This window comes from Carassius carassius, chromosome 18, assembly GCF_963082965.1.
Source record: "Carassius carassius chromosome 18, fCarCar2.1, whole genome shotgun sequence".
NCBI lineage: Eukaryota > Metazoa > Chordata > Actinopteri > Cypriniformes > Cyprinidae > Carassius > Carassius carassius.
This window is the reverse complement of record NC_081772.1, coordinates 12,006,608-12,019,786: the sequence shown is the minus strand read 5'-3', so window position 1 is coordinate 12,019,786 and position 13,179 is coordinate 12,006,608. Positions and strand designations below refer to the sequence as shown.

Genomic DNA, 13,179 nt, shown 5'->3' with positions numbered 1-13,179 from the left:
GTAGGCCTATACTTTGCAAAAACCTTTGCGGGAAAAAGCTGGTGTTTTAATTTTATTAATAGAGTAACATTAGAAAAAGTCTTGTTGATACCAACATAGTTTTATGTACATTAGTATCTGTGTTGTGAGATTCACTATTGACCCACACAAGCTTGTATTAAACCCTTGTTAAAGTGTCCGTGTTTGTGTACGTGTGTGCTTAATTGTGTCTGACAGATAAGCTTCCATAAAGCATTTTTTCTTTACATGAAGGCATTGTTCCCTTTGGTGAGTCTGGGTAATTCAAATTCAGCTCATTTCTACTTAAATGTGGAGAAGCCAAAATCTCAAAAACTGTTAGTCAAGCCAATGTTTCAATAACATGTCAAATGAAAACCCTTTAAATTAATAATGGTTCTTTAGTTCAGTTTTTATGCTGATCTAGATGATGTGCATTTAAATCTAGGCTTTACCTCTATCAAAAATTAGAGAAAAATTTGAATTGGAGTCTCTGATTTGAGAGTTTCCTCTTATGTGCTGTACTAATAGAAATAACATTTTCTCTCTCTTCTACAGGTATGCTCTTCATTTCCTGCTCCAGAGCGGCATTACTTATGGCATAATGATTCTGACCGGAGTTGAGCACATGCACAAGTCAGTCCATAATTTTACAACTACAACAACATTGAAAATACTCCAAAGTGCTTTGAATTTTAAAAAAAATTATGATTTGGTTTGGTTTTTAACTTTCATAGCATTGAAGGCAACATTTAAAAAAAGTGACTCCTTTTACTGTTAAAGAGAAAATGAAATATCTGGACAAGTGCATTGTTGACTGCACAAAATGGCCTCAAAACTAATAAACTGACTATACTACTAAATTATACTACTAAGTGATACTAAAATGATAGTGCACTACTATTTTATACTAAAAATCTCAAATTTATCAGGTCTTTATTAAAAATGTCTGCAACTATTCAGCAGTGCTTGTTAATACAAAGGAAAAAGGTTTGTCTTGTATTTTTCATCAAAATGAACTCTGCCATTCAAAAGTCCTGGGTTGGTAAGGTTTTTCTTATACTCACCAATGTTGCATTTATGTGGTCAAAACTGCAGTGAAAACGTTAATATTATGAAATAAGATTTATACTCAATATTAAAATAGATCAAAACAGTTGTGCTGCTTAATATTTTTGGGAAAACCGTGATCATTTTTATTTCAGGATTCTTTGATAAATAGAAACTTCAAAAGAACATCATTTGTTTGAAACATTTTGTTCAATTTTATGTCTCTTTTGATCAATTTAATGCATAATTGCTAAATGAAAGTATTAATTGAAAAGAAAAAGCACATACTAACAACAAAATTTTGAAACCTTACAGTGGTTCTGCCTCTGAACTGATTTTCCATTTTATTTGACATCAGTTTTCATTTTTAAACACAGTCAATCCCTGATGGATAAAATAAAGGTTGTTATTATTATTTTTGTTGTTGTTGCATATCCTGTTTCACTGGAAAATATATGACCATACATTATGAACACCATTACATTCAAAACATTTTACTTTACATTCAATAGAACATGGAACAGATGTTTGTGAATCCTTCATGCTGAAGAGAGGTCCACGCTAATAGAAGTAGTCCCTCTCTTAGAGCCAGACTCTGCTGATGAAAGATTGAAAACTGACCCAGAGATAATTATAATGAGAAAGAGATCATTCTCTTCACCCGCTGACCATCAGTCACTGTCCTCCTCCCCGGTCTAATAAAATCTTCCATTATTTCCCCTCTGCCATCTCCTGCCAGCTGCCAGAAACTTTTCACTAGGTGGTAAATATAAAACTGCCTCACTGTCTGACTTCTGCCAGACTGCCCTTTAGGGACGTTTTGTTTTAAATGAGGTGATATCACTGTCTTCGGATGATTCAAGGCTAGTTGTTGAGGTAAAAAAATCTTCCTCCTCCTTTTTCTGTCTTCTATTGGTGGGTTGTCTAGAAATGCTACTCAAGTTACTGGTTTTGTTGTTTTGGGAAACATACGGAGGTTGAGACCATTCTATTTTTGGCATTCATTTGGGGGACAAACTGTTTTGCAGACCTGCAAAACACTCGCATTGTTGAATGGAAAGTGTTTGCATGACACACAGCCCTCGTCTATCTTTGTACTCACACCTGCAGTGTCTGGGGACCTGAGCTGAATGTGTCATCACTACAGCGCCTGTGTGTGTGTGTGTGTGTGTGTGTGTATAAGAAATAATGAGAATGACTGGGAGCTTCTGTTATTCTAGTCTCTGTTAGCTTCATCTGCTTTTCCCTATCTTTGTCTGTGAGATTAACAGATCTTGCATTTTAAAACCACACAGTTACTGGACTAATGACCCTCTGTTTTCATGTGCAGTGAACAGAACACAACAGAGTTTTTTGTGGCTGCTGTCTAATACTAAACTCTCAGTCAGTATGTTTGCATGGACAACAGAAAAGCACTTATGTGACGTTCATGTTTTCATGCATTGGTTCACACTGCTTTTTTCACCATGTCTTAAACATGACTCAGAAAACAAGGCAGAATATACAGTTAAGCTTGTTTAACTTCCTACTAAATCCATCAAACAAAACCAGTAACCTGCCAAAAAGCATGATCAGAGGACAAAGGAGTTTTGTGACAGGCTGACTGTTCATTTATCCTATTTATCCCGATTAAACAGTTTCTTACATGAGTAGCATACTGTACATATAGTGCATAATTAAATGGTATATTAAGTATTATTTGCAATTCAAATTATTTTACGATATGAAAAGAGGCACCAAGGCCACTCTCATGGTCCACAACATTATTCGAAGGCCCCATAACTTTTCCAGTTGTTTGGGATTTGTTTTAGAATTTGAAAATAGAACGTTCTAGACAAATTTGTATTCATTAAAAATGTCCATGACGTTTTATGATTTGAATAATTTACATGACTATTCAAGGTCTATATATCACACTTCTAAAATTAGACTTCCTCATAAATCCAGATTCTTTAAGACAGTGGGCACTCCAGTATATAGAATTTTTTTATTTTATTGCTTTATTTTATATTATTTTGTATAATTATGTAAATGTTCACATATGTGCCTCAATTTGCAATCCAGGGTTCCAGAGAGCCATATACAATACCATACAGACTGAGCAAACACGTGCAGCCTTCCCTCAATCAGCGATAATGAAACGCCTCTATGGCACTATCAGTTTCATCTGTGGTTGTGTGTTTGACAATGTGTGGCTTTTTATCTTCTGCCTTCATTAAAAAAATGTCTGCATCATACAATAATAGGGAGCAATAATGTCATTCATTAGTGTAGAAAGTAATGTTTACACACACACACACAGTCTGCTGTTCATCCTCTGCATATCGAAAGCCCTCATCACAGCTGAGAGTACATTTCTGGAAATATCACTGAGCTCTTTGTTAGCCTATTTAAAAAATATATTGTTTTGTTTTTTTGGCTCAAAAAAATGATGTTTTCATGATTTTGATGTTTTTAATGGATCATAAAATTCTCCGTATGATATTCTTCAGGCCCTTATGATATCAAAGCTCTTGTAAAACTACAATTTATGTGTATTGTCTGAAGAAAAATGGTTGTAAGTGCATTAATGGAATCCATCAAATGTTTGTTTCAAAATAAAAGGATTACATGCCTAGATACTAATAATCGTATTTTATTCTTATAAAGTACAAAAAAAAATGCTCAGTGCACCTTTTTCAAGATGAGCTTGGTTGCTTTTTGATGGATTCATTCTACTATTGGCTTGCAATCATTGTACTGTACGTGTGGAATGGAACTAAGCTTTTCCATTTTTTATACTCCAGTGCATTAATGCATCAGGAATGTCTTGCATTGTAAAACCTGCTGTTTGGTTCACATTGCAGATATTGTTTGGTGGTCGCCTTGGGTTATCTAAGCTTCTGCCAAATCACCCGGGTTTACGTCTTTGATTACGGAATGTACTCTGCAGATTTCACAGGGTAAGAATACGCCTTTCTGTGTGAAGTTTCTAAGCTTCATTCTCTGTGTTGTCTACTCGCATCTCTCTTTTTTCTCCGACAGGCCGATGATGGTCATCACACAGAAGATAACCAGTGTGGCTTTTGAGATCCATGATGGTGAGTGAGTGTGTGTGTGTCTGTGTGTTTGGTTAAAGTTTAGAATACACAGGAATGAAGCATTGGGATTCTGTTCTGGATGCTATTCAAGGTGGCTGCTGTTGTGATCATCAGATGTGCTGGCAAAGGGCCTGAGAAACTAATCAAAGAAATGGAAGGCAGTGGGGATGAAATGAAAGCAAATGAAAACAAGCCACCCCCCTTCTCTTCACCCCTCTATTGTTCCACAGGGTGACAGATTACCCGTATGATGTGTGCTCCCCACGCCACACTTCTTAGTAATACCGTTATCTCTAATTCATTTCTTTGTCCTCTGCTGAGTTCAGCTGCTCCTTTGTCATTCAGATTCTTCTAAACAGAGCGGATTCCCTTAAGAATTACTCTGTTTTGTCCTCACTGAATGTCTAATGCAAGAGTAGTACTGGACGAGATGACGATTTACGCTGTGCAGTGGCGGCATTGTATCAGATTTTGCTGGTACTGTTTATGCTGCACATAGTTATGTTGAATTTTTGTTGTTTTCAATTTGTCTTTGTTTTTGTTTTATTTTTGTTTAACGTATATCGTTTTAATTTAGTTTTTGTTGCATGTTTAACATTAAATTTTTTCGACAGTCTAGTTATAATTTAATACGAACGAAGACGAGAACTAGAAGAACTTAATAACTTATAAATGGGTGTTGTTGAAACTTGAGGCATTCATATAGAAATAAATTGATGTGCTGTCACAAATGTGCCAGCTATCAGTTTTAGGTCCTAAATATCCATTTTTTATATAGGTTTTACTGCGTTAAGTCCGTTTTTAACTCCTGTTACACAACATGATGCTTTTTTTGCACTGATGTCAGACATCTCATTCAGTTGTTATGAATGATTGTATCTTCTAATGTTCATCATAGTCCAGATAAATATAGAACATAATCCAAATGTGATGAAGCACCTTTCATTTGGAAAGTATTTAATTCAGTGGATTATCCAGAAATGGGCAATACCATGTGATTTATTATTTTACATATAAAGCAATTATCATTGATTTTCAGTACAAATAACTATATTGTGATATATTCTGTTACTCCGATATAAAATAATTTGTTTTGTGAGCTGTATGCCAGGACTTTTATAAAGTGGTTTCACTCGCTTGTTGCCCTGAATAACCTGTCACTGATATTCCCTATGGTCTGTAGGACACTTATAGGACAAATTCCCCCATAGAAGTCCTTGCTGACCTCCATCACTAACTCTGTGGTGCTTATTGTGGGTGAAGATCTGTCTCTGCACTGCTGCTGCTCACTGAGTCAGCCATAAACCGTAATGAAAGCATTTTAAGTGGCTCGTCTTGTTATGCATATAAGGGTGGCGATAAAACAACAAGAAATTATTCAAGCCACTTACCCTGGGTCATCCCTTCCTTGTCTTATCGTGCAGGAAGACAAACAACTGAAGCAGGGGAGATTCATGAGTCGACCACATGAACTCTGAGCCAAGTCAGTTTACAGCACATCTCTTCCCTCTCTAATTATCTCTGTAAATCAGGAAGAGGCCAGCGAGTGTTAGATGAAACTCACAAGCTAAGAATTTGTGCGCCTATGGTCATTTTGAATAATATACTGGTCCGCCTTTTCTATGCAGTTAACTTGAATGTGGACTGAAGCTATTTGTTTTACCTTATGTTTTACCTTTGCTTTTATTATGGATGTTTGTATTGATGTTTTGTGTGTGTATGTGTGTGTGTGTGTGTATGTTTACAGGAATGGCAAGGAAAGAAGATCAACTAAACCAAGGTCAAAAACTGTTGGCCATAAGGTAGGAAGATTAAAAAGACCATTGATTGTTGACAATAAAAAGACTAAATGAAATGAAGAAATGTATTATTATATTTTTTGATTGGGAGTGTGTAACTGTGGTCTCAAAAACTAGTTACTTTTGTCCTTTATATTTAATCTCAAGTCCTCTTTACTAGTTGTGATGTTATTCTGGTCTTAATGCATCATCCTGTATTTGTGTGTCATTCAGACGGATGCCCAGTTTATTGGAGTACTTCAGTTACAACTGTAATTTCATGGGGATTTTGGCTGGTCCCACCTGCTCCTATAACGATTACATTGCCTTCATCGAGGGCACCCCCTATCGCCACAGAGACCTTGAGACCAAAGGAAAAGTCAATGGGAAGAGCAGACTGAATGACCCTTCACCAAATGTTCGTTTTATTAAGTTGTTTGTTTATATATATATATATATATATATATATATATATATATATATATATATATATATAATTATTTTTTTATTTTATTTATTATTTTTTTTTATAATATCACATTATACACCAATTCATGTAACAGAGAGCTTAAATGTTGAACAAATGTTGTCATACATTATCATTCAAAAGTTTGGGTAAAGATATTAGGCATTTATTTAATCGAAAATACAGTAAAAAACAATATTGTGAAATATATATTTTTTAATTTAATACAACTGTTTTCTACTTTGTTTTAAAATGTAATTTATTCCTATAAAGCTGAATTTTCAGCATCATTAGTCCAGTCTTCAGCGTCACATGATCCTTCAGAAATCATTCTAATATGTTGATTTTGGCCTCAAGAAACGCTTCTTACTGATGCTGAAAACAGTTATACTACTTAATATGTTTTTGAAAACTGTGATGCATAAATGTATTTATTTATACATTAATTTCAGGAATCTTTGATCAAAAGAATAGCATTTCTTTGCTTTAGAAATCTTTACTCTCATATTTTATCAATTTAATGCATCCTTGTTAAACAACAGTAAAAAATGCACTCACCCCAAACTTTTGAACAATGTCAATGTCACCTTTATTTATATAGCGCTTTAAACAAAATACATTGCGTCAAAGCAACTAAACAACATTCATTAGGAAAACAGTGTCAATAATGCAAAAATGATAGTTAAAGGCAGTTCATCATTGGATTCAGTTATGAAACCCTTTTCAGTTAAATAGTGTCTGTGCAATTATTTGCAATCAAGTCAACGATATCGCTGTAGATGAAGTATCCCCAACTAAGCAAGCCAGAGGCGACAGCGGCAAGGAACCGAAACTCCATCGGTGACAGAATGGAGAAAAAAACCTTGGGAGAAACCAGGCTCAGTTGGGGGGCCAGTTCTCCTCTGACCAGACGAAACCAGTAGTTCAATTCCAGGCTGCAGCAAAGTCAGATTGTGCAGAAGAATCATCTGTTTCCTGTGGTCTTGTCCTGGTGCTCCTCTGAGACAAGGTCTTTACAGGGGATCTGTATCTGGGGCTCTAGTTGTCCTGGTCTCTGCTGTCTTTCAGGGATGTAGAGGTCCTTTCTAGGTGCTGATCCACCATCTGGTCTGGATACGTACTGGATCCGGGTGACTGCAGTGACTCTCTGATCTGGACACAGACTGGATCTGGTGGCCACGGTGACCTCGGAACGAGAGAGAAACAGACAAATATTAGCGTAGATGCCATTCTTCTAATGATGTAGCAAGTACATAGGGTGTTATGGGAAGTGTTTCCGGTTCCGGTTTACCTAATTAATGCAGCCTAAAAATCCTTTAACGGATTTGGATAATAAAAGCATATTAGTATGTTATGTGTATGCCAGGTTAAAGAGATGGGTCTTTAATCTAGATTTAAACTGCAAGAGTGTGTCTGCCTCCCGAACAATGTTAGTCTACATATTATCTACAGTATGTTTTATTCAAAACTATTAAGTTGTGCATTTCTTAACAGACAGAGGTCATCCGGAAACTGGCCACCTGCTTCATCTCACTGCTGGTCTTCCTCTCCGTCTGCAAAGTCTGTCCTGTGGAGCGTAACGTTGATGATGATTTTATTGCCACCACACCCTTCTATGCTCAGGTGGTCTACCTGTATTTGTCCATGCTGACCACCCGGCCTAAATACTACTTTGTTTGGACTCTGGGTGCGTGGACTTCCTGCCTCTCCTTCTTTTCCCATCTGGCTAGATTTCTCTCTTTTTCTTGTTTTGATTTTATTATTGAAAGTTATTGGTTTGTCTCATTTGTCTCTTTGCTTCTGTTATGATGATGGATATCATGTTTAGTTTTTTTTTCTCATTCACAGAGGCATCATGCACTTATTTTTCTGAGGGAGTAAGACATGTCCAATCTTCATGTATTATATATACATACTAGGCTAGTCAAATCTTTGCAGATTGATCATGTCTTATTCCCCCCTCAGAAAAATAATTGACCCCTCATTTCAAAGAGGCATGACAGTTCTTTTTTTAATCTGTTTTCCTATTTCCAAGTTGTCCTTTCTCTCCCCAAGTGTGTTATATATGTGTCTTGTTGAACAATCCTGGAAAGAATAATTTAATCAAGCACAAGCAGTAGCTTGTTTTTCACCGTTCATCGTTATCGTTTATGCCATGCCTTGGGCATGATCAATTACACATTAGGATGCATCATCCATCATTGGTTGTGTTGACCCATTTGAATTGGGATCAACAGCTTACACAACACATATGGAGTTAGTCCATATGACTTGTGTTTTACTGCCCTCTTTAGACTAAAGATGGAACTAAAACTCATATTTGAATGTAGTTATTCAATTTATGTAGTAGGTTCTGACATGGTAAGATAAAAAAAATCGACCAGTATTTATTGTATTTGCGGTACACGCTTATTTGAATTATAAAATAAAAACATCAAGCATTTCCAGAATTCTCTGAATTCCTGACAACTAAATACTTGCTCCATTATAAATACACTTTATATAAAGGTAGAAACAACCTTAGTGCTGTGTATCATGGGTTCCATAACATTTTTTATATCTGATGTGAGTATCTTGACACTCACGCTGTCTTTCTGAATAGCTGATGCCATCAATAACGCAGCAGGATTTGGATTTAATGGCTATGACAGTAATGGTTTGCCTCGATGGGATCTCATTTCCAACCTAAGGATCATGAATATAGAGGTCAGTTCAGTTGCTTTTAAGTTGATGTTTTTTTCCCTCCTCTGAGTGAATCGTAAGTGTTTTAATCAGTTAAGTCAACTCTTATATTTTCAGCTTGCCACCAGCTTTAAGGTATTCCTGGATAACTGGAACATTCAAACAGCACATTGGCTTAAAAGGTAAGAACTTTCAAAAGTTTGGGGTCGGTAAGATTTTGATGCTTTTGAAAGCATTCTTTTGTATTCACCAAAGCAGCATTTATTTGATCAAAACTACTGTAAAAACAGAAATTTTACAGTTTAAAATAACTGTTTTCCACTTTAATATATTAAAAAATGTAATTTATTCCTTTGACTTAGCTAATTTTCAGCATCATTACTTCAGTCTTCAGTGTCACACGATCCTTCAGAAATCATTCTAACATGCTGATTTGCTGCTCAAGATACATTTCTGTTATTATCATGTTGAAAACATTTTTGGTGTTCAGTATTTTTGTGGAAACTATGATAGATTCTTTGATGAATAGAAAGTTGAAAAGAACCACATTTATTTGCTATAAAAAATCTTGTAAAAACATTGTATGTTTTGATAGATTTAATGCATCCTAATCAATAAAATACTAATTGCTTTAAAAAAAAAATCTTCGTGACCCCTGACTTTTTGAATGGTAGTGTGATTACAGTACCTGTCTGTCACTAGTCCTCTACCTTCATGATTTAATGAATGCTGTGCTTGTTTTAATTATTGTGTGTCCTAGATTGAGTGATCTCTGTAATCTCTGTGTGAGATGGCTCCATCTACTGGTGCTTTTTCACAATGATCCAGTTTAGCAATAATTAACATGGTGTCATTATAAGCAAACAGACTAACAACTGATACTGTAAGCATAGAAGTATAAGCATTAGATGAAAAGATGAAGAATCATTTCCTTCCTCTTTTTATTTATAATGCTAGTATGATTATTTTATATTGTTTTATTATGTGTGACACTGTTTGTTGTCTTGTAGGGTGTGTTATGAACGTTGTCCCTACAACCCCACAGCTGCAACCTTCCTGCTGTCAGCCATGTGGCATGGGGCTTACCCGGGCTACTATCTCACCTTCCTCACTGGCATCGTCATCACTCTCGCAGCCAGAGCTGTGAGTGACATTACATTCTACCAAACATGAAGTACACTTCACATAGGGAATATTCCTGTGCCTTTTATGTAATGTTGTCATTTGCTTGGCCATAAAGAGCACAGGGATTTATTTGTTTATTTTTGTAAATGACCATTGTCGAAAAAAATAGTTTTTGATTATCATTGCTTGGGTTTCTGGCTGTTGTTAGTTGGTATTCCTCCCTTTTTTTTAATGGTGTGTTTCCTATTCTCCTTCAGGTGAGGCACAATGTAAGACCATATTTCTTGGGTTCACCAACTCTCAAGTTTGTGTATGATGTCATCACATGGGCAGCTACACAGATTGCCATTTGTTACACAGTGATTCCCTTTGTTCTGCTTTCTGTTGGCCCCTCGCTCAAGTTCTACAGGTGGGAAGGACACCAAAAACGGATACTAAAAATGTAGAACTTTTTTCTTCATTCATGAGTTGATATTCTACTGTCTCCATCACTTTGTAGGTCATGGTACTTCTGCATCCACATAGGCTGTATACTGCTGGCCATCGTGCTGCCTGTGAAACCACGCCACCTGAGGCTGAAAGAGCAACAGCCTGCCGTACAACCGAGCCTGGAGAGCAGAGACAGCAACAGCAACCAGAAACAAAAAGCCACATGAGTCCTGAAACACCTTACCAATCTTCTACACACACACAGACTGGGCAGATGTACCTATTCTCCAGCCTCTGTCTGGACTGACAGAGAAAATCATCTCTTGGCTCAGTATAGTGGTACTGGGATTGGACAGTGATTTGAGCTGATGGAATCAGACTGGTATAAGAGGAGTTTTATTGCCAAGAAAACACTGTTGTATAGAATTATGTGACCTTGCCTTTGTAATTCAACCTGTCACAGCAAGTATTAGTGTCCTCATCTGGTGGTCTTATATTGGGCTGTAAATAGGTTTTTTTTTTTTTTTTTTTTTTTTTGCAAGGGACAAGACCAATACCACTTGCAAAAAGCTGGCAATATTATATTTGAAAGCAAAATGTTTTAATGTGGTAGGGGTAAAAATAAATATAACCAAACTAACTAGAAAATAATAAAGTTATTGGAAAAAAGAAGATCAAAGGATGGAGGATGTTTTTGCAAAAGAAACTTAAAATGTCAAAAAATTTAAGACAAAGTTTTTTGAAGTCAAAAAGACTGAATTAAGATTTTGATTCCAAAACTGGGCTCTTGGTCCTTTGTCATGTTATGTTTGTTATGGTCTGTCATAGCTTCTCGTCCATGTAGTCTTCACATAAAACTTTGAAAGTTACGCATAATACATTCCAATTTAAAGACCAGAGATTCTTTTCTCATTAACAAAAGTATTTTTCAGGATGATCCAATCTAAACGGGGAATTTTGGAAAGTAATGAAATGTTAGCGTAACATCTGGCAAAAAACAAACAAAAAAAGGTTAGTACTGTTAACTGTGTGACTTTTGTGAGTCAGGCAGGTGGTGATTCTGTATGCAGAGTAATGCACATTTTGTATGGCCTCAGTCACCTTCAGGGTTTAGCTTGCTTAAAGTTGGAAATGAAGCTGATGTTTGTGTTAAAGATTGTAGAAGGATAAAGAAATTGTAGAGGATGTCCACTGGATTTGCTTGAAACATTACGTTCTCTGTGTGGATCTGGAGCATTTGTTTTTTGCAAATTATGTGATTAAAAAAAAGGTCTTTTTACTACCCCTTTGTGGTCTGTTTGTCTTCTGATTTACCATTTTGAGAAGATACTGTACATGCTACAGTTACACATTCATTACTCCGTAGTAAATGTTTAATAAGCTTTGGTAATTTAACTTTCCGTATTCTTACATGCCTCAACCTGGATGAACATCTGCCCTTTGCTCTACAGACATAAAGTGTGCACTTTGTGCCACTACAGATAACAATAAGTTACTTGATGTTGCTAACATTATATTATAGGGACGTTTCTTCCACTACAGGCAAATTTATGTCTAAATTTAAATACATATAATGTCAGGTTTGAAATCAATAAAATAATAGCAAAACGTCCATCACAGAATGATTTCAAACACATTACATAATTTTATATATGGTGGAAATAACATGCATTTTGTTCACTGTTGAAACTAGTGAAAGTGTTAAAAATTCGCCTTTTTAATTTTATTGAATAGCATTTTATTGTACTTTTTTATTTCATTTTATTTTTTATTTTATTATGGCCACAGGGTGAAGTTTCCATACAATACAGTTTGCTAGTTGAAGAAACATCCATAGACTGTTGCCCTGGGATGATAGAAATGCTGTGTAATATAGTATCACTTCCCATATGTGAACTATCACATGCTTTCATGTGCTGATCTGAGCTGAGGGAGCCGTGACGTCACGCAGTGTCAGTGTTGCCAGACGTACGATAATTATCGTATTTGTACGATAATTTTCACCTCTGTACGATGTACGATCAATAATGAAAAAAATCCCGTAATGTACGATAATTTCAGAATTTTATGAAAATTTAAATGGTGGTAGTTGCAGTCATAGGGCTTCTTTACTCATACACGAAATCGGCTCATTACAGACACTCTAAATGCATTCGTGTGCACCTCAGAGTGTGTTAAGAATGCTGGAGGGTGCCCTGCTTTAAAGCCAACGAGCACTAGTTGCGGTCCATGACAGAAAGAACCCCTTCAACATCTGGCAACACGCAGGATTCCGATGACAGCGGCTCAGATGTGGAGTTAACTGCACCACGCAGAAACAGCTAAATTCCTTCTTAACTGGATGCGACAAAGCAAGTGTTAAAATCATTTAAATATGTTTTAATATGCGCCACGCCCGAGACAGTCACTGAAAATAATGGGATAGTATTTTGTCTCACTGCTTCCGTCCAACAATACGCCTTATCTATTGTGGTAATTTGCAGGTCGTGTCGAAATGTTGTTGGTTTAGAATAGATAAATAACTCTTTTGACTCGTGTACGATAATTTTCTTCCAAATACGATAATTTTGAA

General features: G+C 36.0%; 1 protein-coding gene across 1 annotated transcript in view; it reads left to right on the top strand.

Annotated features, from left to right (window-relative positions):
* Positions 1–11,889, top strand: part of LOC132092386 (lysophospholipid acyltransferase 2-like) — a 30,369-nt gene extending 18,480 nt beyond the window's left edge. The window contains exons 3-14 of the mRNA XM_059498609.1: positions 556–633; positions 3,894–3,989; positions 4,072–4,127; positions 5,875–5,929; positions 6,140–6,323; positions 7,866–8,058; positions 8,974–9,077; positions 9,171–9,235; positions 10,064–10,196; positions 10,436–10,587; positions 10,678–11,341; positions 11,372–11,889. Coding sequence (XP_059354592.1) covers positions 556–633; positions 3,894–3,989; positions 4,072–4,127; positions 5,875–5,929; positions 6,140–6,323; positions 7,866–8,058; positions 8,974–9,077; positions 9,171–9,235; positions 10,064–10,196; positions 10,436–10,587; positions 10,678–10,834 — 1,273 coding nt within the window. The 3' untranslated portion in view covers positions 10,835–11,341; positions 11,372–11,889. The remainder of the gene's footprint in view (positions 1–555; positions 634–3,893; positions 3,990–4,071; positions 4,128–5,874; positions 5,930–6,139; positions 6,324–7,865; positions 8,059–8,973; positions 9,078–9,170; positions 9,236–10,063; positions 10,197–10,435; positions 10,588–10,677; positions 11,342–11,371) is intronic.
* The last annotated feature ends 1,290 nt before the right edge of the window (positions 11,890–13,179 follow it).